This window comes from Centroberyx affinis, unplaced genomic scaffold, assembly GCF_046629955.1.
Source record: "Centroberyx affinis isolate AG114_WGS23_722 - 3 ecotype Tasmania unplaced genomic scaffold, CSIRO-AGI_Caff_v1 ptg004848l_1, whole genome shotgun sequence".
Taxonomy (NCBI): Eukaryota; Metazoa; Chordata; class Actinopteri; order Beryciformes; family Berycidae; genus Centroberyx; species Centroberyx affinis.
In genome coordinates, this window is record NW_027282368.1 from 377,591 (window position 1) to 399,692 (window position 22,102).

The 22,102-nt window shown below is 43.0% G+C and overlaps 1 protein-coding gene across 1 annotated transcript in view; it reads left to right on the forward strand.

Moving 5' to 3' along the window:
* The first annotated feature begins 266 nt into the window (after positions 1 to 266).
* LOC139666166 (formin-2-like) overlaps positions 267 to 22,102 on the forward strand; it is a 47,023-nt gene continuing 25,187 nt past the window's right edge. Inside the window, exons 1-11 of the mRNA XM_071545291.1 lie at positions 267 to 1,467; positions 1,528 to 1,960; positions 3,509 to 3,765; positions 9,369 to 9,556; positions 11,128 to 11,278; positions 12,738 to 12,749; positions 14,327 to 14,388; positions 14,577 to 14,966; positions 15,075 to 15,529; positions 16,257 to 16,401; positions 19,125 to 19,212. Coding sequence (XP_071401392.1) covers positions 267 to 1,467; positions 1,528 to 1,960; positions 3,509 to 3,765; positions 9,369 to 9,556; positions 11,128 to 11,278; positions 12,738 to 12,749; positions 14,327 to 14,388; positions 14,577 to 14,966; positions 15,075 to 15,529; positions 16,257 to 16,401; positions 19,125 to 19,212 — 3,382 coding nt within the window. The remainder of the gene's footprint in view (positions 1,468 to 1,527; positions 1,961 to 3,508; positions 3,766 to 9,368; positions 9,557 to 11,127; positions 11,279 to 12,737; positions 12,750 to 14,326; positions 14,389 to 14,576; positions 14,967 to 15,074; positions 15,530 to 16,256; positions 16,402 to 19,124; positions 19,213 to 22,102) is intronic.

Below are 22,102 nucleotides of genomic sequence, written 5' to 3' on the forward strand. Positions count from 1 at the left end.
GGAGAAAGAGGAGGGTGAGCGAGCTGTACGTTTCTCCTGCATCAGCGTCCACATCACCGCTGCTCTGGCTTTCGTCACCAGAAAACGACGAGGAAGAACAGAAACTGTCGCACAACAGAGATAAAAAGCACTATCTACAGCACCTCCTCACCCAGAAATCCTCTACGCGAAAGCGCCAGCGGCTGAGAGCTTGCGCAGACAGGAGTAGCTCTCCAAGACATGGCCTGAGAGGAGAGGCAGGCTGCTGTCAGACGCCTTCCACCAACATGGGCAACCAGGAGGCTAAGCTAAGGAAAGCTGCAGCGGCTGCAGCAGCATCGGGGGATGGTAGCAACCTTGCATTGGATGAGGGAGGGGGGGACCTGACAAAAAAGGGAGGGAAGAAAGCCCACGGCAGGCATGGAGGTAAAGGAGCAGGCGGAGGAGGTGTGGGGGAGCACGGCACAGGGACAAACAAAAAGAAAAACAAATCAGAGTCCAAGTCATCCGTTTTCTCCATCCGGAAGAGAAAGAGCAACCTCAAGGGGAAAGGAGGAGCGTGTTCATCAACAACAGGCTCAAAAGAGGACGTTTTAGCATCTCAACACGATGAACTGGACGGTGCTAATTCCCTGGGCACCAAAACACCAGACCTGTCCGCCGATGAACTGGGGCAGTCGGACACGGAGGCTACTTTTGCTGAGAAGAAAAAGCAAACCGAGCGCGAGCAAAAGGATGGAGGAGGACGGAGGAAGCAGGAGGAGCAGCAGGCAGCATCAACGGAGGCAACCTCTCCCACGGAGGAGGGGGGGCAGAAAGGAGGGAGCTCGGGGTCAGACACGGATATCTACAGCTTCCACTCAGCTGCCGACCACGAGGATCTGCTAGCGGACATCCAGCAAACCATCAGGCTCCAGCACCAACAGCAGCAGGGGGGCATTAACTCGATCCCCGAAGGACGGGCAGGGGGAGAGGCGCCGGGCTGGGGGGGAGGAGAGGGAGGAGGGAGGAAGCAGAGTGGAGGGGCAGAGGTTAAATTAAGCCCTCCTGATCTGCTGGAGTTGACCCCAGAGTTAGAGCTGGGATCTGATGCACTGTCATTCCTAGAGACAGGAACTCTCCCTGGCTCTGCAAGGCCTAATGGCCACCCACCAACACTGTATCCCCCCAGCACAGAGGAGCAGGAGGGGAGGAAGGAGGAGGATCATCATCTGGTAAAGCAACTAAATGGAGAGGAGCAGAAGGAGAAAGAGAGAGAGGCCTCTCTTTGTGTTGCCACAGGGACAAAGGACCAGCATGCTCGGGTACAGCAGCCCCCTCATACAGCCATCGCCACGGCGACCAATGGGGGGACAGCAGTCAGCCCTGTCACCATGACGACCAGTGTTAACAGCTTCCCTGATCTCACAGCCTCGTTTGAGAGTGCTGTGGAAGCCCCAGAGGAGGAGGAGGAGGAGGAGGAGGAAGAGGAGGAAGAGGAGGAAGAAGGTGAAACCCAGAGGGAGGAGGAGGGGGAACCTGGCCTGGATGTGCCACCACCTCCTGCAGACTGCCACAGTGAAGGCTCCAGGAGTCATGAACCAGGAGAGGGGCTGAGCTCAGGGACATTGTCTGAAGAAGGTGAGGGTCTTCTGGGCCCAGGAACCAGTGCCGAGTCCCTGGAGGACTGCCTGAGCGCTGGGTCTGAACCCGACCACTCTACTAGTATCAGTACCAGCGCCTCCCTTTCCATCCAGCAGCGCAGGAAGAGCAGTGTCTGCTTCTCCCAGTGGCCTCCCCAGGAGAGCCCCACGTTGGCCACACGCCTCCTCAAGTCCAACCTCTCCTCTGCCTCCAGCCCCACGGTCAAACCCTACCCCCCCATCTTCCCGTCCTACATCAAGACCACCACCCGGCAGCTCAGCTCCCCAGGACAATCCCCAGCCCTGTCCCCCTCCCACAGCCCCCTGTCCCAGCGCAAAGCCCACCAACACCTCCACAGGTAACATTCTACCTGTAGTGTTGCAGCACTTTAATATAATCTTTGATTTTATTTAGGGGCCGGGCAGCTCTGCTGCCGGTCCCTCTTGTATTTGCCAATGTTATTATTATTATTATTATTCTGCTTCTTCTTCTTCCTACAAGGAAATCTGCCTTCCCATGCGTGAAAATAAACCAAACTTTCCACATCCAGTCCAGTCCCATGCCAAACTTACTCAACTGGCTTTGGGGGTCAATAGTCTTGATGGTGGCGCTACAGCAACCATCTAAAGTTTAAAACTTTGAAAATTCATAACAAATCAGTCGTACGTGCTACGGCTTTGCAACTTTCACCAAAATGTAGGCCCAAGTGAGCAGAAAGGTTCAGATGCTTCGAGCTGCCAGGAATTATGAAGTCCATCACTCTGTTTTTCTCAAAAACTGTAAAACTAATTAAACCTATCGCCTCCCACATTTTTTGCTCAATTGACACCAAACTTGCTACACTGTATCTTCAGACTGTCCTCCACAAACGATCCAGCCAGATTTTTGAATTATCAGAAATTGAGCCCACAGCGCATCAAAATGTTTTACTGTAAACAGTACTGTAAACAGCTACTGCAAATTCTTGCTCTATAAATCTCCAATGTTCATGAAGATAAATGACAAAATTTTGCTGTCATGGTAGATGAAGTGTGTAAAAGTGTAGAATTTTATCTCAAAAACTGAATTTTTGACAGTATTTTGAATTCTGCCCTCATGTAAACTATTGCAGTCAATGGAAATAGAGCATCTTTATACATACATTTTTGGCTTATGGAGCAATCAATGTTTGTAAAAAAATAAATTACAGACATCTCTATGTTGTCTAGATGAAGTATGCAAAGTCTCAGAATTTTGTCTTGAATACTGAATATTTGACACTAGTTTGAAATCTGCCTGTAAATGCATGGACAGCTGTTATCATGCACCCTGGTGGTTGGCTAAGTCATAGTGTGAAGCCACCTTTAATTATCCCACTTCTCAGGTAGCTCAACATGATCAACACTTGCCATTGGTGTCAAAGGTTGTGAGTTTGAACCCCAGGTGCTGCAGAATGAACATGCTTATGTCTACTTAGGCATTGTGATGTGTGGATTAGAGACACATCATTTCAAAGATTTTTAATTTAAGAAGTTTTAAATAATTATTTCTCTTCCTATTTTTCATCTTCCTCCTTTAAAATGCCCGGCCCTGACTCACCGCTGTGCAGCAGCTATAATTCTACCTCTTCACTTTAAATACGCTTTCAACATAAAATCTACTTTCAGCAGGTGATGTAAGACAGGGTTGCAGAAGGATTGCATCCACCTTGTTAGAACATTTTTTTTAAGGGATCTAGACCTATACCTATATCTATACCTAGAAATGCCATTTTAATGAATGATAAATATATTCTGGTCACCATAATCATTCAAATGGCGTTCAAAAGCCTTATTTCTTTTCTTTGTTTGTACTGGACCTTGTAATGTGTAATTGTATGAGTGATCCACTTTTAAAGGGATATTAATTAGATTGTAAATGTTGACAGGACGGTAGCTGAGCGTCGGCGAATCCGTAGACAACGCTCCGAAAGCCTCTCCCGGCCACTGAGCCGCTCTGCCGACTGGACGGAGGAGCTTGAGCTGGAGAAGAGGCTGAGGAGCAGGGATGAGGATGGAGGAGGCTCCGGGGGGTCAGGAGAGTACCTGGGGGGTTACGGAAGAGGAGGCAGCCAGCCCATCTGTGCTACCAGAAGGTCTTCCTGTGGACAGGTTTCTACCTGCGGCTTTCAGGACGTCTTCACCGGTGAGTAGAGAGCATGGTTAGACTCGGATTAGGTCAGCAAGGTGGCCTAACAGTTAAAGAGACCTGGGTTCAAACCCCCCACCCTACTGAAGTGTTCTTGAGCAAGACACTGAATCCCTACCAGCTCCAGGGGTGCTCTTCTGTAGCTGACGTTGACCTCTGACCTCCACGATAAAAGACTCCATTGTTCCTTACAGGGAACAATAGAGGCTCTTATTAGTATTATTAGTATTACAATTCCTTATCAACTCACTCAAAATATTAATTACAACTGCAATTTGTGTAATAATTACAGAGCCTTGATTCCAAATACCCTCTGTACACACTAGACATTAGAACCTATTTGGAATGACAAAAATTTTGCTAGGTTTTGAAGAAAATCCCCTGCCTGAAGTGACTGAGTTGGAAGTGAATTGACCTGACCTTTGGTAGGGGGTCAGAGGTTACTATGGTCACCACACACAACCTGAAAAATCCCTTTTCCCACTGTTGGACCCAGTGGAGGTGAAAGGGACTTTTGATCCCCCCCCCCCCCCCTTTTACTCAATTTGGTTACATCATGATAAAAGAAAACAGGTGCCACACACATAAGCTTTTCATAATTTGAGTAGCTTCCTTGTAAGCGTCACAGTTGTCATTACAGAGTAACTCGTAACTCAATTATGCCAGCAAACCATTTAAATAAAAATGTTCTCAAATCGCATGAGATTCCCAAATTTTTGTTTTAGAGAGGAGGCAATAGCATAGCGCTGTACTCAAACCTGGCCCACCTTCATCGCTCTGACCGCAGCAGTGTCGCATCACAGTGCAGGACAAAAACCAAACCACATTCACCAGCAGCACACAGGCTCATTGTCCCCCACCAAAGAGGGGACTATGGATCGGTCTCCATCCGTTAGTTTGTTCGTTTGTTAGTTTGTTAGTCACACTGTAATGTTGACTTTGTGCCACTAGGGGGCGGCATTGACAGTGAATGGGGACTCAGTGGTAAAGCAGGTCATACAGTTTAAGTTATCATACATTGTGGGGGACAATGAATGGGGACTCAGTGGTAAAGCAATACAGTTAAAGTATCATAGGTAACATAATAGTCTACACACGCTACACACTTGGAGACATCAGACTGGGTTGATGTGTTGAAGTGAGAGTCAATGAAGAATTTTTGGGCAAACCTCTAACCACAAGACACTGTAGTTATTGTACAGTTGTTGGACTGTTGTACTGTTATTGCATCATCACTGCACTACCACTGTGCCGTCAGTGTTGACTACTTATATCATATTACCACTTAGCTACTGTGCAATACCATATATCACTTATCATTTAGCATTTATATTATTCATAACACTCACGCTCCTGGTGTTGTATGTTATATTGTATTATAAATTGTATTGTAGTGTACATTGTGTAATGTACGGACTGTATTTATTGCGTATTGTAGTTCTTATATTTTGTACTGTATTGAGTAAAAACAGGACAATTACAGTTACTACATTTCAAGACATAACTTGTAAGCCTAATTCTGAGGAGAATAGGCAACAGAAATATATGGTCAATCTGTCCTTTCATTGTCCCATATGAAAATGCTTATACAATTTCACTCATATTTCAAGTTCACTCAGCAATCACTGACTGACCCAAGGGTGGAACTACATCACTGGTGGGGGACAACACGTTTACTATTTGCTTGTTTTCTATATGAGAACATTACTAAACTCAGCCTCATTTACTAAAACACAGCAACACATTGTCTCTCTGTCTTCATCACATCATGTGTGTACCGGGCATAGAGGACTCTCTGCTCCGCACTAGTGTACTTTAGCTCTCTCTGTGTTGTAGGCTAATAGAAGCTGCTGAGAAAGCCTTGCAGGGCCAGTTTATTTTTAGTCCAGAGTCACTTTGAGCTGCTGAACCAGAGTGCTGAACCTGAACCTGCTGTCTTCAAGGCCCAGTTTTTCAAAACTTATCTGATTTGATTTCAGCAATCGGATTGTTTTGAACCTGAATTGGGTTTTTCAAAACAGATAAATGGGATTTGGATTGGGTAATCCAATCCTCCCTACACATCACGAATAGGCTATTTGTTAAAAATAGTATTTAATGTTTACTTTTATTAAGTGAACAAACCCTTCAAAACAAAGTCTCATACCATTTGTTGGACCAGCTAGACAGTCAGTAGTGAGAGATGTTGTTGTGACTACTTTTTAAAAGGATTCTTGAATTAATGAATAACGGTTATCCAATGAAACTTTGAGTAACACATATCTACTCCATCATGTGATTTCAGCCTAGCAACATGTTATAACATTATTTGTCCAACAGATGGCAGGATAAACGTCTATGTGAAGACTGCAAATCTGGATTGTGTGATCTTGTGTCTGGATCAAAATAATCCTATCTTGATTTTATTTTTATTTTTTTAAACTGACTCAAAGGCAGCAAGATCAGTTTGATCCTGGATTGCAAAAAAGATTAGAAAATCTGTAATTCTGATCCAGATTAACAGTTCTGAAAAACTGGTCCCAGGACAGCAAACAAATACTAGAAACAAACTATAATAGGATGCAGAACAAGGGAAGGTTTCCTTGAAAGAGTTATAAAGGCATTTCTGAAGTGTACTGCTAGCCCCCTATTAATTAAGGATTTTGTTTCTGTCTGAAATCATTAATTTACATATTCAATTAGATTTTCTTGTAAAATTGGGAATTGGGAGTCCTTGGGAATTCCTGTTTACATGATTTCCATACATGACTTATGTTTGTGTTGTAGTGATTGCATCCTTAGTTCTTTTGGCTGTAACAGGTACAAAATGAGCCTTTAATTTAAACAACTTTACTTGTGTAGCACTTTTCAAATTCTGTTTCTAAGTGCTTGACAATCAGGGAAAGTGAAGAGTAAATGCTGTACATTACAATACTGTACATTACAATACAAACTGTAAATAAACTAGAAATTCAAAGACAATCGCAAACGAATAAGAGTAGAAATATAAAGAAAAAAAGAATTACAGCAGTGTGACACAACACTGTAGAAACAATTATATAAAGCAGAATAAAGACAGGGGTGTTGTTGTTTATTCTGTCTGATTGGGTTTGGCTTAACCCTGAAGCAGCAAATGAGTGGACTGCAAGATCCAAGTACTAGATATTGATGGTACTGCAGGGTTACATACACAACACATAAAGAAAGAAAATAGCTCGATAGATAGTTGATTGACAGAGGTAATGTGCCATAGCACCTAATATAACTGAGTGCTGCTTGCAGGGCTGGAACCACAGGGCCTCGGGTTCTATTGGGCCCCCCTCCCCTCTGTACGCCCCCACACACCTTAACTCGCTTAGCCTGTTTACAAACAATACTAATGTAAACCTTTTACAGGTTCAAAGTACACTTTAAACTTATTTTTAAGCCATTTCAAAACTGCCAGTCTTTGTATCTAGAACTTGCACATTCAATTTGAGAGTGATGACATTTGTCCAACCCCACAGCAAGCCTTAGTTTTAGGTGGTGGTTGCTTACATTTGGATTGCAGATTGCGGCTTTAAGGTGGCAAGGTGACAGATGGCAGGAATGAAGGACCAAAACATTTTTAAATAGTGAAATGTGTGAAATTGAAAAGGTTTGACTATGTCTGTACAGAAACTCCCCTGCCCCACCAGTATATAAGTAGTGCTCTGTATCTCAGTTGGATGATATTCAATAAATGCATTGCTCATAAACATACAATCAATTGGTGGCAGTTTAATATTTGTGGTTAGGGTCTCTACATCAATAGAAATCATGTTTAGGGCCCCCAGTGTCCCTCAGAGGCTGTGGCTCAGGCCCATAATAATTCTAAACTGTGGGTTATGGTTAGGGGCCCCAAAGCAGGTCAGTGTGTGTCAGGGTCCCGTCTGGCTGCACATTTCAATTGAAATTAGTGAGATGTTGCAAAATGCATTGAACATGGACGTGGGACTAGCTACACACTGGGGATAATGCCACTGCTCTTGGTGATGATGTAATAAGTACAGAAGTGCTCTGATAGGCTGAAGAAGTTATTGGCTCCAGGCCAATAGCGACATCCACTGAGGACGTGCCTCAGTGGATGTCGCTCCCTAGACCACTGAGCCACCAGGACGCCCCGATATAGAATTCCTATTGATTGGTGACATCATCTATAGCACCCTTAGGAGATGGGACTGTATTAATGTTTCAGAAGCCTTGGAAGAAAGATCGATGGGTAGAAAAGTGGTGGTGTATGGTCAGTAGCTTGTCGTGTGTGTGCGCATGTGTATACACTGTGTGGATTTATATATCGTATTACACACAATTAACTTTCCTGTATTCGCAATTATATCAATTATATCAATTATAATAGAATGCCGCATGTCTCCAGTGATAGCAGTGTCAACACCCTTTCAAATCTTTGTCTTTTTGTGGAAAAGTCCTTTTTAAACTTAGTCAGATTTTAGCCTTGCCGGTGCAATTCTCAATTAATCGCTAACTAAAATGCCATATGATTTTAGTCAACAAAAATAACATTAGAAAATTTTATAATGAATAATTAGGAAATGAGCACCAGTGCATCAATATAGATTTTCATTTACAACATTTCTCAGTTTATCTGCTGGAGTGGTCTGATATTTTTGGAAAAGTTGTCACGACTCTGTGTGTTAATGCATGTCTGTGATTGGATAATAATAAACCATGTTCTATCTAAACTTCTTTTAACAAAACTGGCCAGGGATCCTAGCATTTCATACCCCTTTCTTTCTCTCCTAATCTTTGCTGTCTCTTTCCAGTGTCTACTGTCAAGTAAAAGCAAAAAATAATCTTAAAAAGTATAAAAAACGATTTCTAATACCATCACGGTTCCAAACTTATACCTGAACGTCAGTGTTTTATTGAACTTCATATTTCAGAAAATATGGGAAACAGCTATTTTTCTTACTTGCTGATTTTCTTTTTTTTTTCCTATGGCACACTGGCAGGGTGGCCGAGATCTTTGGTTACTCAACAGAAAACAAGTAACAGCTTACTGCATAGGTTTCATTACCTGTGTCAATGACTGTAAAAAAAAGGTGGATGTTGCCATGTGATTGACTTGAATGGGCACTTTTGAAGCCACCAATAGGTTGCTTTAAAATGTGCTGAAAAAACTGGAGAGAAGAACCCTATACATATATATACAGTATACTGTGTATATATATATATATATATATATATATATATATATATAGGCTAGATATATATATATATATATATATTTATTTATTATATTTATTATTTATTTTTTTGAGAATAATTTATTGAAGTACAGATTCTACACATAGAGGCTTTAAGATGAGATGAAACTGTTGATCCCTTTATAAAATTGTATCCAGGGCATCAGTAATTTAAGCAAATTTAGTTATTTGCAAAAGGGCTTCACACAAACAGAGGTGGGGGGGGGGGGGTAATTCATTAATTACATGAGGTCCCCACATAACACTAGTCCTGTGTGATTAGTGCTAAAGAGGCTGATTTCTCTCTGTCATCCCTCCCTCTCTTTTGGAGATGCAATTTTCTTCTATGCATGAGCCGTCTGTAATATCTAATCCCTCTCTTTTCTGCATGTCCAGGTCGAACACTCCTGGAAAAGCTGTTCCTCCAGAAGGAGCAGGAGGAGCACGAGGAGCCAGAGGACCCTGAGAGGCTGTGCTCCAGGATCCTGGCCATGGGCCTCCTACTGCCCTTCACCGACTGCTTCAGAGAGCAGCTAGGGGGCAGCACTACCCATATCACCTCCACAGCAACAGCCAAGTTTGATGTACGTAGTGTCAATCCACCAACCAGTCTTCATCATTTTCCCTTTCTAATACCAAATTTGTTGTTAGTAGTGTCCCCAGGCAATATATATTTTGCCCCGAACTCATGTTTCCCTTTCATTTATTTAATTCCAATTCATTTAGCTGTGGTTGCCAATGTAGATACAATGTTGTACAAAGTTAATCATCTGGCCTCAGCCCACCCATAAGATCAGTTATTGCACACATGTCATGATCTAAATATCTAGATAAGAGCCACTGCAAAATCTACTGCAACTGATCCTGGAATGGACCAGGATGGATCCTGGATTTCACAACCAAATATCCACAACCACATCTGCCATAATAAACTACAGGAAACAATGCTGTACTGCAGTTTGATTCCTAAGTTTGATTTTACTAATTGTCAGTTGTTAAATAGTTTGGCATCTGCTGCCCATTTTACAGTCTGGGTAAAAAAAAATCCCATGGCATCCACCAAGCACTCCCTAGAGCTCTCCCCCAGGCGCCCGGCTCTGTCCTTTATCAGTTTCCCAGAGTCACTGTTGAACTCAATCAGTCTGATTGTCAATCAAATTCAACAGGGCAACAGTCCATATCACTACCGTACTTTGCCACATTTGAAATCACATCGATTAGGGAGTACACATTTTGTAGGCTTTCCATAACCATTGCAACAGACACTGGCCTCAAACAGACCAGACCAGCCGAGAAGAGAGGAGTAATCTGGCATTTTTTATTTATTTTATTTTATTATTTTTTTTAATTCAATGAATCTATTTTGGACTCTGTCTCATCGGCCCTTTTAGAATTGCATGGAAAAGATCACATCTAACAATGTTCTCTTTTGTAAAAAGTAATTTGGTAACTTTATTTTGAACTTCATTTTAAAATGAGGGGCTTTTTACTTAAATAGAGTTTAACACCAGGAATTTACCTCTGCTTAAATAAGTAACTACTTAATAACTTCAGGAAAGTAACAATACTGTTGCTTGAGTAGGATATTTTGGTACCTTTTCCATCTCTGATGACTGGTTGATCTTAGCACTGTGATTGAATTTTTGACTGTTGATCCCCTGCTGGGATTGCTCCTGGGATCAGTTGAAATGGTTTGACTCATACATCAAAAACCAAGCACAACACAAAGGAAGTGAAGTAGCATTCTAAAAGGCTTCTCTTAAGTTTGGTTATGGAGTCTGCAAAACTTTGATTAAACCTTGTTATCATCAACATAGAGACAGGGTTTCTAGGAACAGCTGGTTCACTGGCATCAAAGACAGCAGTGGATACAGACATCTCATTCATACTGGCTTCATAGGATGCTGTGATGCTTCCTCTGTTTGTGGCAATGAGGAGTCTCCTCCCACTCCTGCATCAGTAGCAGGAGATGACAGAGACATAACAGCTGCAGTCAAGGCAGCCTGTTTACCTGTTGTCAAAAAGAGTATTGCATTTAAAATTTCAGTTCCTGGTTCACTGTGTCATGGTTACAGCATCAATTGGAATTAGTGGCGGTGCAATTGCGATTAAAAAATTAAACCATTTGAAACAGTTTTGTGTTTTGTTTCCACAGCAAGACCAGCTGTATACGTGGGCAGCAGTCAGCCAGCCCCCCCACTCCCTGGAGCCTCTAGAGGGGAAACTACCAGGACAGATCAGGGGCCTCTGGCTTCCAGCCAGGCCAGCTGGAGACGACAGGACTGGACTCAGATACACTGAGGCTGGTAAGGACAGCACATACACATAGCCTATATGTGGCATGCAGGTTAGTTGACAGGCCAGAATTCACACACACAACCTGATTATATAGCAGGAATTTCCATTTTGTTTTCTCTTGTTCAGTGTTTTACAGTGTTGAACTGGTCTCAACTTGTCACTGTCTCACTTGATTACTTTTAAAGGTGCACTACTAACTTATATCACAAAATGACTTATCTGCAGGGGTAGGGTTGTTGATCAATGCTAAGCTCTAGGTTGGCCTTACATTCACATGCCAGGTAGTAGTTTGGTTTTCTAACTGCACTTGCTAAGTCAATGCATTAATTATGTATTTTGTTCAGTGATTCTCAACAACACTGTGCTTCCATAGCACTTTGGTGTAAACAGGTGGATTTTTTTAAAGTCAACATAATCATGCATACCCATCAGTTTCAAATCTGTAATCCAATGGTAGGAAGAAAAAAAAGAAAAAAATTTTTTTTACCTGGACTACCAACTACCAAGTGATGAAGGAGCTCTTTGGAAAATTGAGCACATTTCCTCTTTAAAGAGTAACTAAACCCCACCCAAATCTGTGGTGAAGCCTGACACCGAATGGTGAAAAGTAGGGTACTGCACTGGTCATCTGCTATTGGCTGGTGTTTGTGCCAGGTGATGTCACCTTCCATAGAGTACAACAGGTGGTGACATCACCTTCGCACAAAGACCAGCCAATAGCAAATTGACAGTCTTTAATGTTAGATTAATCTGAAAGCTGTATGTTTGGAGAGGCTTGACCTCTGCCCAAGGATGCAGTTAAAAGGGGGGGGACGGGGCGGGGGGGGGACTTTGTCACACTTGAAGATTGCATAATTGATACCTTGCACACCAAAGAAATGAAAGAAGCACCAAACTTTTGTGTCAATTTTCCTGCCAGACTCTCTCTATATACTACTACAATCCATAATAAAATCTGACCAAATACAATGTGAAAAATTGGGATGGCATCAGCCTTGTGGGAACACTTCCACTCTTTCAGCAGTTAATGCACTTCTCTATTTTGACTTTTTTTGGTTTTCATTTCTTTTCTTCCTACTCGTTTAACCTTTCTCAGAGCCCTCCCCCCAGCTGGAGTGCAGCAGAAGTGAGGGGAAAAAAGACCTCCCCTTCTCTAACCAGGGCTGATTGTAGACCTTCTTAATGCAAATATGTAATGCTGTAATGCATGGCTATAGACTTCAGAAGGAAATTTTTAAATCGAACGGAATGAGTAGCACTGTGGAATGCATTGCATCAAAGATATGTAGAGAGAGTAAGCTTATTGACAACTGAGCTCAACTGAATTTTATGTCAGGACTTTGTACTTTTTTTTTTTACAAACTTACTTTTTTTGTTTTTGTTTTTTAATTTTTTTTCTTTTCTTTTCCTGTCTGCTTTTTACTTTCTGAATGGAATTTCTCTGTCTTTATGCTTTGGCATTTTTAGAGGACAATGAAGGTGAGTAATAATTTGTCTACATTGTTATTTGTTTTTGCATTGAGTGTTGAACATTTCATCTTATGTTTTTGCTTTGTCTCATCTGAACTTTGTCAGTGTAGCACAGCAACAATGAGTGACCGTAAGAGAAGCCAAAGGCGGTTAAGACTCTTAGTAGCATTTTGTCCTCACTTTAACCCAAACTGTGACAGAGAGAGACTAACACCCACTGCATGCTCCCTAGGAATTTCACATTTAAATACTGTAATCCATAAATCATCTAAATTTTGATTTCATTTATTTTATTGCATTTTTCTTTTGCTTGTAGTGTGAAGTAATCAAAATGTCCAGCCAGGTTCCTCATAAGTAAAGCATGCTACATGTCCTGTTACGACTACATGTCTGCCTGTGGTGTGGTATGGTTTCCATTGTGAGTGCAGCACTGTAGTAAAGCTGTTTATGAGCTTGGTATAATGTTGCTGTCACTAGTAGCCTGTTCTTTCTCTTCCTGTTTGGGTCATCACTACGAAACAGTACAGAGGACATTGATACTCCTCTATACTCTTTGTACTAGAGGGTATAGATGGTATTCCAGTTGATCAATACATGGCTATCTGGCTAGGCAAGCAGCTGATTGGCTGGCAGGTAATTCTAGGTTCCTACGCAGGCATGGAAAGTGTAGAAAAATAAGAAGTATGGAAAACCATTGTTGTTCAGTATGTAGAGTGATATGGCCTAATTAATGGCCATTTTACAAATCCAGTGAAGAATATAGGTCTAGAAAAAGTATGGAATTTTGAAATGGAAGTGTGTGCAGCCAGTCGTGTTGTGTAGGTTATACACAACTATACCAACCTCTTTATCTGGGAATTTCAAATATTCCCACCTATGTGGGATTAAATACGGTAAAACATTTCTGATAGTGGATTCACAGTAAACCAACCTCCTCTACTACAACAATACTGTGTGCCACTTTACCTTATGTTACCTTTTTGTGTTGGTGGGGAAAATCAATTATCTTCTCCATGAGAGCCCTACTTTAGTTAGTTAGTTAGTTAGTTAGTTTATTGTCCCCGGGGGGAAATTCTTTTCCACAAAACTACAGCACAAGGAGAACCAACAATACACCTTCCACACATCATCACACAACAATACCAGGCAGTAACAATACGTAAAGTATAACACAGCAGCACATAATAGTGGCGGGCAAAAACAACATAAGAAAACAAGACTCATAGTTCCCTCAGCTACTTTACTTGATTGGATCTCTTTTAGCCCAGTGGGGCTTTTCTTCCTTTTGTCCACAGTAATATCAATCTGATCAATTCATTTCATAAAATAAAAAAAAATAATTTAAAAAATCCAGAAATGGGCTATATCAACGGAACACAATTGAACAGTTCATAACTAACAATATCTCTGCCTCCCATACCTTATCCTTCATTTCTCACATGTATAATGTACCATAATGCTAATGTAATATTGAGAACATACTTATTCACAATTAGATAGATAACAGAATAATCATAAGAATCATCTGAATAGTGTTTCTGGTAGTAGCCTAGTGACCTGACCTGCTGGCCTGTCTGTCTGTCCAGAACACCAAGCTGCCATCTTGGGCTTGAAGCGACAACAGAAGGAGGAGATCCAAGAACTTCAGGTCAGTCTCTTGTGTTTTCACTCCTTTACTTAAAGCCCCTACATGTAGAATATTTACCTCAATATATCATTCTCAAATTAATTTTGAGAGCATAGTATAATGGCTGTAGAAAAATGAGACCATTATATGTATTATAAATATACAGCATCTCTCCCTCATCACATCTCAACGTTCTCCCTTATTATCAGGAGGAATGCGTCCTAAAGACGGTAAAACTGAAGGAGGAGCACGTCAACGTCATCCAACAACTAGAACAAACCATCGAAGACCTCAGGACCAAGATCGCGGAACTGGAGCAACAGCCTCCTCTGTTGGACAGGGATGGAATTACAACCAGCACCAGAGACCAGGAGTGTGGAGGAGAGGAAGACTTTCTAAAGGCTGTCTGTGACGTTCACCTCCAGACAGAAGCAGCGCTGGGTTTAGGCTGCCTGGAGGCCAAGTCGGTCCAGACCTCGCCCATGGACGACAGCTTTAAGTTCAAAGTGCCTTGTAGTGAGTCTGTGGTAGTGAGTGGTAGTGGTCTGCTGCAGCCCACAGCCAGTCAGGCGGGTTTTCCGTGTTCATGCCAACAGCAGCAGCAACCTCCCCCACCTCCTCCGCCTCCCCCTCCCCTTCCAGGAGGAGCAATGCCGCCTCCTCCTCTTCCAGGACATACAGTGGCACCTCCTGCTCCGCCACCTCCTCCTTTGCCGTTAGCAGGTGGTGCAATGCCGCCTCCTCCTCCGCCACCTCCTCCTCCACCACTCCCTGGCTCAGCCATCCCCCCTCCGCCTCCTCCTCCTCCCCCATTGCCAGGCATGCCTGGACCCCCACCTCCGCCCCCTCCTCCTCCTCTCCCCGGTGGCCTTGCTCCCCCTCCTCCACCACCACCTCCCTTACCAGGGATGGGAGGCCCACCTCCTCCTCCTCCACCACCACCACCTCCTGGCTGTGGGCCTCCACCTCCCCCTCCTCCTCCGGGAGGCGTCTATTGTCCTCCAGCTCCTCCAGGGGCCCTGGGCTCCCTGCCTCCTCCTCTGCCTCTGGGGCTGTATGCTCTGGGTCTGGCCCAGGAGAAACCCCCCAGGAAGGCTGTGGTGGAGCCGCCCAGACCCATGAAGCCTCTCTACTGGACCAGGATCCAGCTGCACGCCAAAAAGTAAAGATGGTGCTGATGTAGCTCAAATGGCCTCAAGACAGAGCTGCAATTAATTTACATTTACATGCATCTTGAGTCCAAACATGATCTCACCACATACTGTGCAGCAAGAAGTGGCTGCACAAAGATAGGATCTGATACGGTGGCTTGCTAAAATCCACTTTGAACATCTCAGAAACAGAAATCTCCATGTTCAAGTCCACCATTCACCCCGCTGCACAAGCACTGTTCTCAAAGACCATGTGGCATCTACCACACCAAAAACGAAATTTCAAAATAAAAGTGATGTGCAGACCAAACATGTACACGGTGCCAAATTATACAAAGCTATTGGGTTTGGTCTGTGTAGCACTCTGAGATATTCAGAGTGGATTTTAACAACAAAATAAAACTTTTGAGTGTCTATTTTCCAAATCTCGGATTTGCTCGAGAAGGAAGCCATGGTATCAGATTCTGTCTTAGACCAGCCACTTCCTGCTGCACAGTATGTAGTCAGATTTCCTCTGAGGGTTTGAATGGATCTCATTCACACTCAAGATACACACTCAAGTAAATGCAAAATTGCAGCACCATCTTGAGGTTAACTGGTGATGATGATACATTATTGCTGTAAATATAAATGTGTCTAAAAGTTATGTGACCAGTTGGCCTTGTCCATCAGTGATTTTCATCATTATAAGCTTAAGTTAATTACCATTTCTAATTGCTGCTGCTGTGTGTTTCTCAGGGAGGCGGCTTCTGCGTTGGTGTGGGACGAAATGGAGGAGCCGGACGTGGACTTCCAGGAGTTTGTGGAGTTGTTCTCGAAAACGGCTGTTAAGGAGAAGAAGAAGCCGCTGTCTGACACAATTACCAAGTCCAAGGCCAAACAGGTCAGTATGTGTATATTGCTGGCATCCGTATATGTATATGAAGTAATGTAGCAATAAATAAAAAGCAGGGTAAATTATGACCTCCAGCTGGTGATCATCATAAGGCAATAAACACCAATATAAACTTTCTTCTCTGCAAATTAGATTTGCAGAGAAGGATTAATTTATGCTTCATATTAATCTTCTAACTTGTATACTATGAATTTACCTCATCCATCAGCCTAAAACGGTGCTAATTTCTATTCTGCAAATAAAAAGGTCGAACTGAGTTTAGGTGGGTTTATCCTCCACTACATCTCTGGACACATTGCGTAGTCCGTGTTTTTGTTCAGCATTAATAAAGGCCCGACAACATGCAAGTCATATTGCCAGGTAAATAATGCTCTGAGTCAATCTAACATCAGAAAAAACATGCAAAACAAAACCTTTACTTACATGATTCATATTTATTTTCATAAATAGATATAGGCATTGCTTCATGCACTTACAAGTTACAACATCAGTATAAAGTCTCTCAAGCATGTGTCTGTGCACGCGTACCGCTTATAGACTACATAACATGACCCTACAAGACTGGGTGGCAGGGTTTGCTTTTGAAAATGTTTGTAATTTCATCATAGTCCACGGTTTCAGTCAGACCTCTTTCATACCCCATTTCCACCAACTGGAACCTAGTGCTGGTGCTGGGCTGGTGCTGGTGCCGGTTCGCAGTTGGTTCAACTTGCAAACCTTCTAAGAACCGGTTTGCTTTTCCACGGGCCAGAGCTGGCTAGCAAGCCACGTCATTACATCACTGCATACATCTGTATACGCCTCCGCTTTCCCAGCAACACTAGCGCCAACTTCAAGCACAACAACCCAAATTTTGGTCCCTGCAATCCTTTTTCAGTTTCTTTAGTTTGTTGTTTATTTGCTCGATGCTTCTCTCATACCCCGCTGCAGCCATCTCGCGCTGTATTTGTTCAAACACGGGTTTTGTTCTTGAAGCTCCGTCGAGTTTATTCTGAATCTCTGTCGAGGACCACAATGCAAGGAGACAGTTTGTCTCCTCCACGGATTTCACGTCCATATCCATGTCCATGAAGCTCTGGTTTTTTAACAATGGCAGTCTTCTTGGTCTTGTTGGTTACGTGAGCGGTTCTTTATTCTAGACCAGCAAAGTGTTGGTGCCACTCTGGAACCAGTTTTCCTGGCCGAGAGCCGGTTCTTTGGCTGTCGAAACGCAAAGAACTGGTTCGAGATTAGGCACCGGCTCCGAACCGGCCCTCGAACCACCTTGGTCGAAAAGGGGTATCAGACGTGAGTAGACAGATTGAGTTCAGGTGAGCGGCCAGCATAGAGGACCTGCTCGCAGTTTTCATCCTTTAAACATGGAAAAGATGCACTCAACAGTGCATGCTTTCATTGGCACAGTGCCAGTTGCCTTTAAGAAGGAATGAACATGGGGGAGAATATCCTCACTGCATATGTCCATGACCTCAGTAAGAGTTTTAAAAGTCTCTCCTTGCCTTCTACCTTGCGGCGTGCTGGAGGAACGAGCTCTGACTCAGGCTGTCAGGCTGATATGGAAAAGTTAGCCAGCGTGTTGTCAAATCAGTCAGTTCATTGTCACAAGAAACTTCCTGTAAAGTCGCTGCTGATTTCATCAAACCTTATGAGTCATTGTGGAACCTGGTGTTTAATTTATTAAGCAGACAATAATATTTGGTTTAACATAACCCACAAATGATTGTGTAAGATTTTCAGTTGAATCTACTGTGTCTGTTACTGATACTTTGATGGACTGTAGGTTGCAAAGTCATCCCCCTTCTGCATACTCTGACAGTCACATCGTTCCAATTCCATCGGTCTGAGATCTGGGTACAACTCTCTCTGTGCTTCGAGGAAACATGCTGGCTGCTTCTCATAAAGGTGTGCAATGAGTTGATGGTATTACAAAAAGTGGCTGCATCAGCTGAAGTCCACACCACAGCTGCCAGCACTAGGTTTAGCCTATGAGGGTGACAATGCATGCTGAATAATGGAGTGGTAACAAAATGGCCATTCAGTCAGAATATCAGGCTACAATGGGTTATTTTACCTATTTCCCCTTTAACTTTCGTACATTTTCACACTCTATTAAAATTATTTCTTTATCAGTGGGGATTTGATTGAAGCTTGGTTGACTTGACAATGCAACACATGACATTGGCGTCAAATCCAGAGTGCCAGAAACAAAGTGCTGGCCATGACTGCTGCATATATCAATCTCCTCCATCGCTGATGTTGTCTGCTGTGACGGAAGAATTCTGCACCACAACTAGTCCTATGGCATGAAGGCAAAGATGATACATCTCCATTCGGTGTGCAAAACGTGCCACCAGTTACCGTACGTACACACGCGTACGTCATTACCTCAGCAACCAATGCAGATAGCTTGTGTGCCTGAACACACCGTACGACATGATCACTTGCAAATAACAGTGTGGACAGTCTGTCCTAAAGATCGGATTTGAGAAACAAATCATATTTGCCTGCAGTCTGAACAAAGCCTTGGTTTCTTCTTCATCCGTAGGTTTATCTGTGTCACTCCATCTGTCTTGGTTTATTGATGCTACAGTGCAACAGTGGCTGAGCTACATATGAGGTTTCTACAGGATTTTGTTAAGGTTTCAGTGACAAACCGGCCCATATGTCCTTGTGTATTATGAATATGACTCTGACCCAATATCTGTGTTTTTCAGGTTATGAAGCTCCTAAACAACAAGCGTTCTCAGGCAGTGGGAATCCTCATGTCCTCCCTGCACCTTGATATGAAAGACATTCAACATGGTGAGTTAATTAGTTACAACAGTAACTATTTAATAGCTAGGCACTCCCATACCAATACCCACTCCATATGCAGTAGTAGTACATGGTTTCCATTGTTCATGGAATCTCTGGAACATCATGTAATTTAAAGGTGTATTTCAAACGGGGTAGGTCAAGGAGTTTAGTTCTATGGAGAAGTCAGGGAATATCAGGGAATTTTACACTCATATTCCAGACATATAGCAGAATGTATTCCCCACTCTCCATTGTTTCACACATTCATTGCATTAGATGGGTTTCAGTAGCCTGGCCCCAGCCCTGCCTCATTTCTGGGTTTCACTCATTTGTTTTCTTTAGGTCTGGTGGAATTGTCTATCTAAGGGGCTTTCTCTGATGTCAGTACAGAGGCAGGTGCATGAGCGGTGACTGGACTGCCCCAATGCAATTCCTGAGCAATCAAAGCAAGGGAGGTGATGACTTTATTGAAAAGTGCTTCTTGCCTCACAAGACATGATGGCTACTGCAAATCAAAACAATAATTTTGGTCGGTTCTGTGTTGAATCCAGTTAGTTGGCAAGCTCACAAAGTAGTCTGCGTGTGGGTTCAATCAATTGGACTATGTTAGTCAAATTAGTCTGATGTATTGGATTTGACCAATTTCCGGCCCCTATCAGAGGAAATCTGTTCAGTTCTTTATTTTGAACCCAGAGGGCAACTGATTTGCAGGCAGGTATAGAAACATTCAACAAAAAGAAAAAAGAAAAGTAGGCAATGACAAGTAACACACAAATATATAATACAGTTAAATAAAAAAAAAATATATATAATTGCCAGTCCACAGTATAATGCGGTGTGCAATAATAGCAGGATTTCTCTAATGATATCCGTTAATCAAGGTGATGGCTACGGGAACAACACAGTGTTTGTATCTGTTGGTTTTCATCTTGGTCAGCCTGAAACGGGTGCCAGAGGGTAGAGTGTGGAATTCAGAGTTGAGGGGGTGGTCACAGTCCGAGAGGATGGACTGAGCTTTCCGCGGGACTTGGCTCTTCTGACAGGCTGGCTCCAGTGACCTTCCCACCTTGGCTAACAATATGGTTCAGTGCATTTTTGCAGGTTACCAAACCAACATAAAATCCAAAAAAAACATTGACTGAATAAATGCTCGTAAATGTACGTTGGTAGTACCTTGGGTTGTGTAGCTTCCTGGCCATGATATAACCCCAAAATCAGCAATTCTGTCTTATCTTATCCAGTGCTCTGTGAGAGGCCATGGAGAATTGCGTTTTTTTTTTTTTACTTCACTGCCATAGCATGGCGAAACTGGTCTCACAGCCACACTTCTAGCAGATAAACGAATGTGAAAAAAGCAAATTCCACCAGTTGCCACCACCTCTGCTGCCATACACACCTCTGCAGCCCCCCCCCCCCCCCCCAACATATACACACAGTCCCAATGCCCCTGAGGACGACACTGAAGCCCCCCCCCCCCAACCACCACTGACGACAACATCATGGACACCCACCTCCACCTACACCAGAGGATAGCTCAGTGGCATTTGGGGCATTTATTGCGCTCCACAAAAAATCTCTCGCTTATATTCGGCCGGAAGCTAGATATTATCTCAGCTCAAAAGCCATGAGTGCAAACAGTCTAATTGATACATGTTGCTGTTGTTGTCGATAAATTGCATATAACATAAGAGATACTGCAAGGTGGTCAGCTGGGTTCACTCAACTGACCGATTAGTTATATACACTCACCAAGCACTTTATTAGGAACACCTGTACACCTGCTTATTCATGCAAGTATCCATTAAGCCAATCATGTGGCAGCAGTGCAATGCATAAGATCATGCAGATACAGGTCAGCAGCTTCAGTTCATGTTCACATCAAACATCAGAATGGGGAAAAAATGTGATCTCAGTGACTTTGACCCTGGCATGGCTGTTGGTGCCAGACGGGCTGGTTTGAGTATTTCTGAAACTGCTGATCTCCTGGGATTTTCACGCACAACAGTCTCTAGAGTTTACACAGAATGGTGCAAAAAACAAAAAACATCCAGTGAGCGGCGGCTCTGCGGACGGAAACGCCTTGTTGATGAGAGAGGTCAGAGGAGAACAGAAAGGCTTCAGTAACTCAGATAACCTCTTTACAACTGTGGTGAGCAGAAAAGCATCTCAAAATGCAGCACGTCGAACCTTGAGGCGGATGGTACTTTGACATTGAGCTGAAAGCTGATACCTACCCAGTATTAGTATGGTGTTCCTAAGAAAGTGCTCAGTGAGTGTATATTTCCCTTGTCTCTAGATAGTGCAGCTGGTTGTCTCGCCTGATATATTCAAGGGAAATTGCACTGGATCAATCTTAGGTTCATGTAATTGTAGAATAACCTCTTATATGATGCATGCCTGTATCCCTTCTCTGTAAGTCTGACTTGCAGAGGTCAGCGACAGGCTGTTGCTTCACATAGTTATTCTCATAATGGTAGAATGGCCTCTATCAGGATGCATGCTTGCATCCCCTCATGTAGGCTTGTCTCATGCCACCACTTGAGGTCTGAAACAAGCTTGTTGCTGCACATTGATTGTTCTATTACTGATCAGCTGACTTACTAAGTTCTGTGGTTTGGGGGATTTGCATGGCGCCCCTGCTATACCTTCAGCATACTTGCTGGATAAGCAGGGAGCACCTAGTGCAGAGCCATAACCGCCAAACATAACTGTATTACCATTTCTGGCAATAAATGGTTTAATCTTGTGTTCCTGACTGAAAAAAAAAAATAAAAAAGGTACCAGATCCTTGTTCCCAGTTTTAGTTATTTCTCCTTTGAAACTCTTAAACCGTTTGAACTCTATATATACTTGTACAGGCATGTTAAAATGGTTAGCATAGCAAGGATGTATTCAT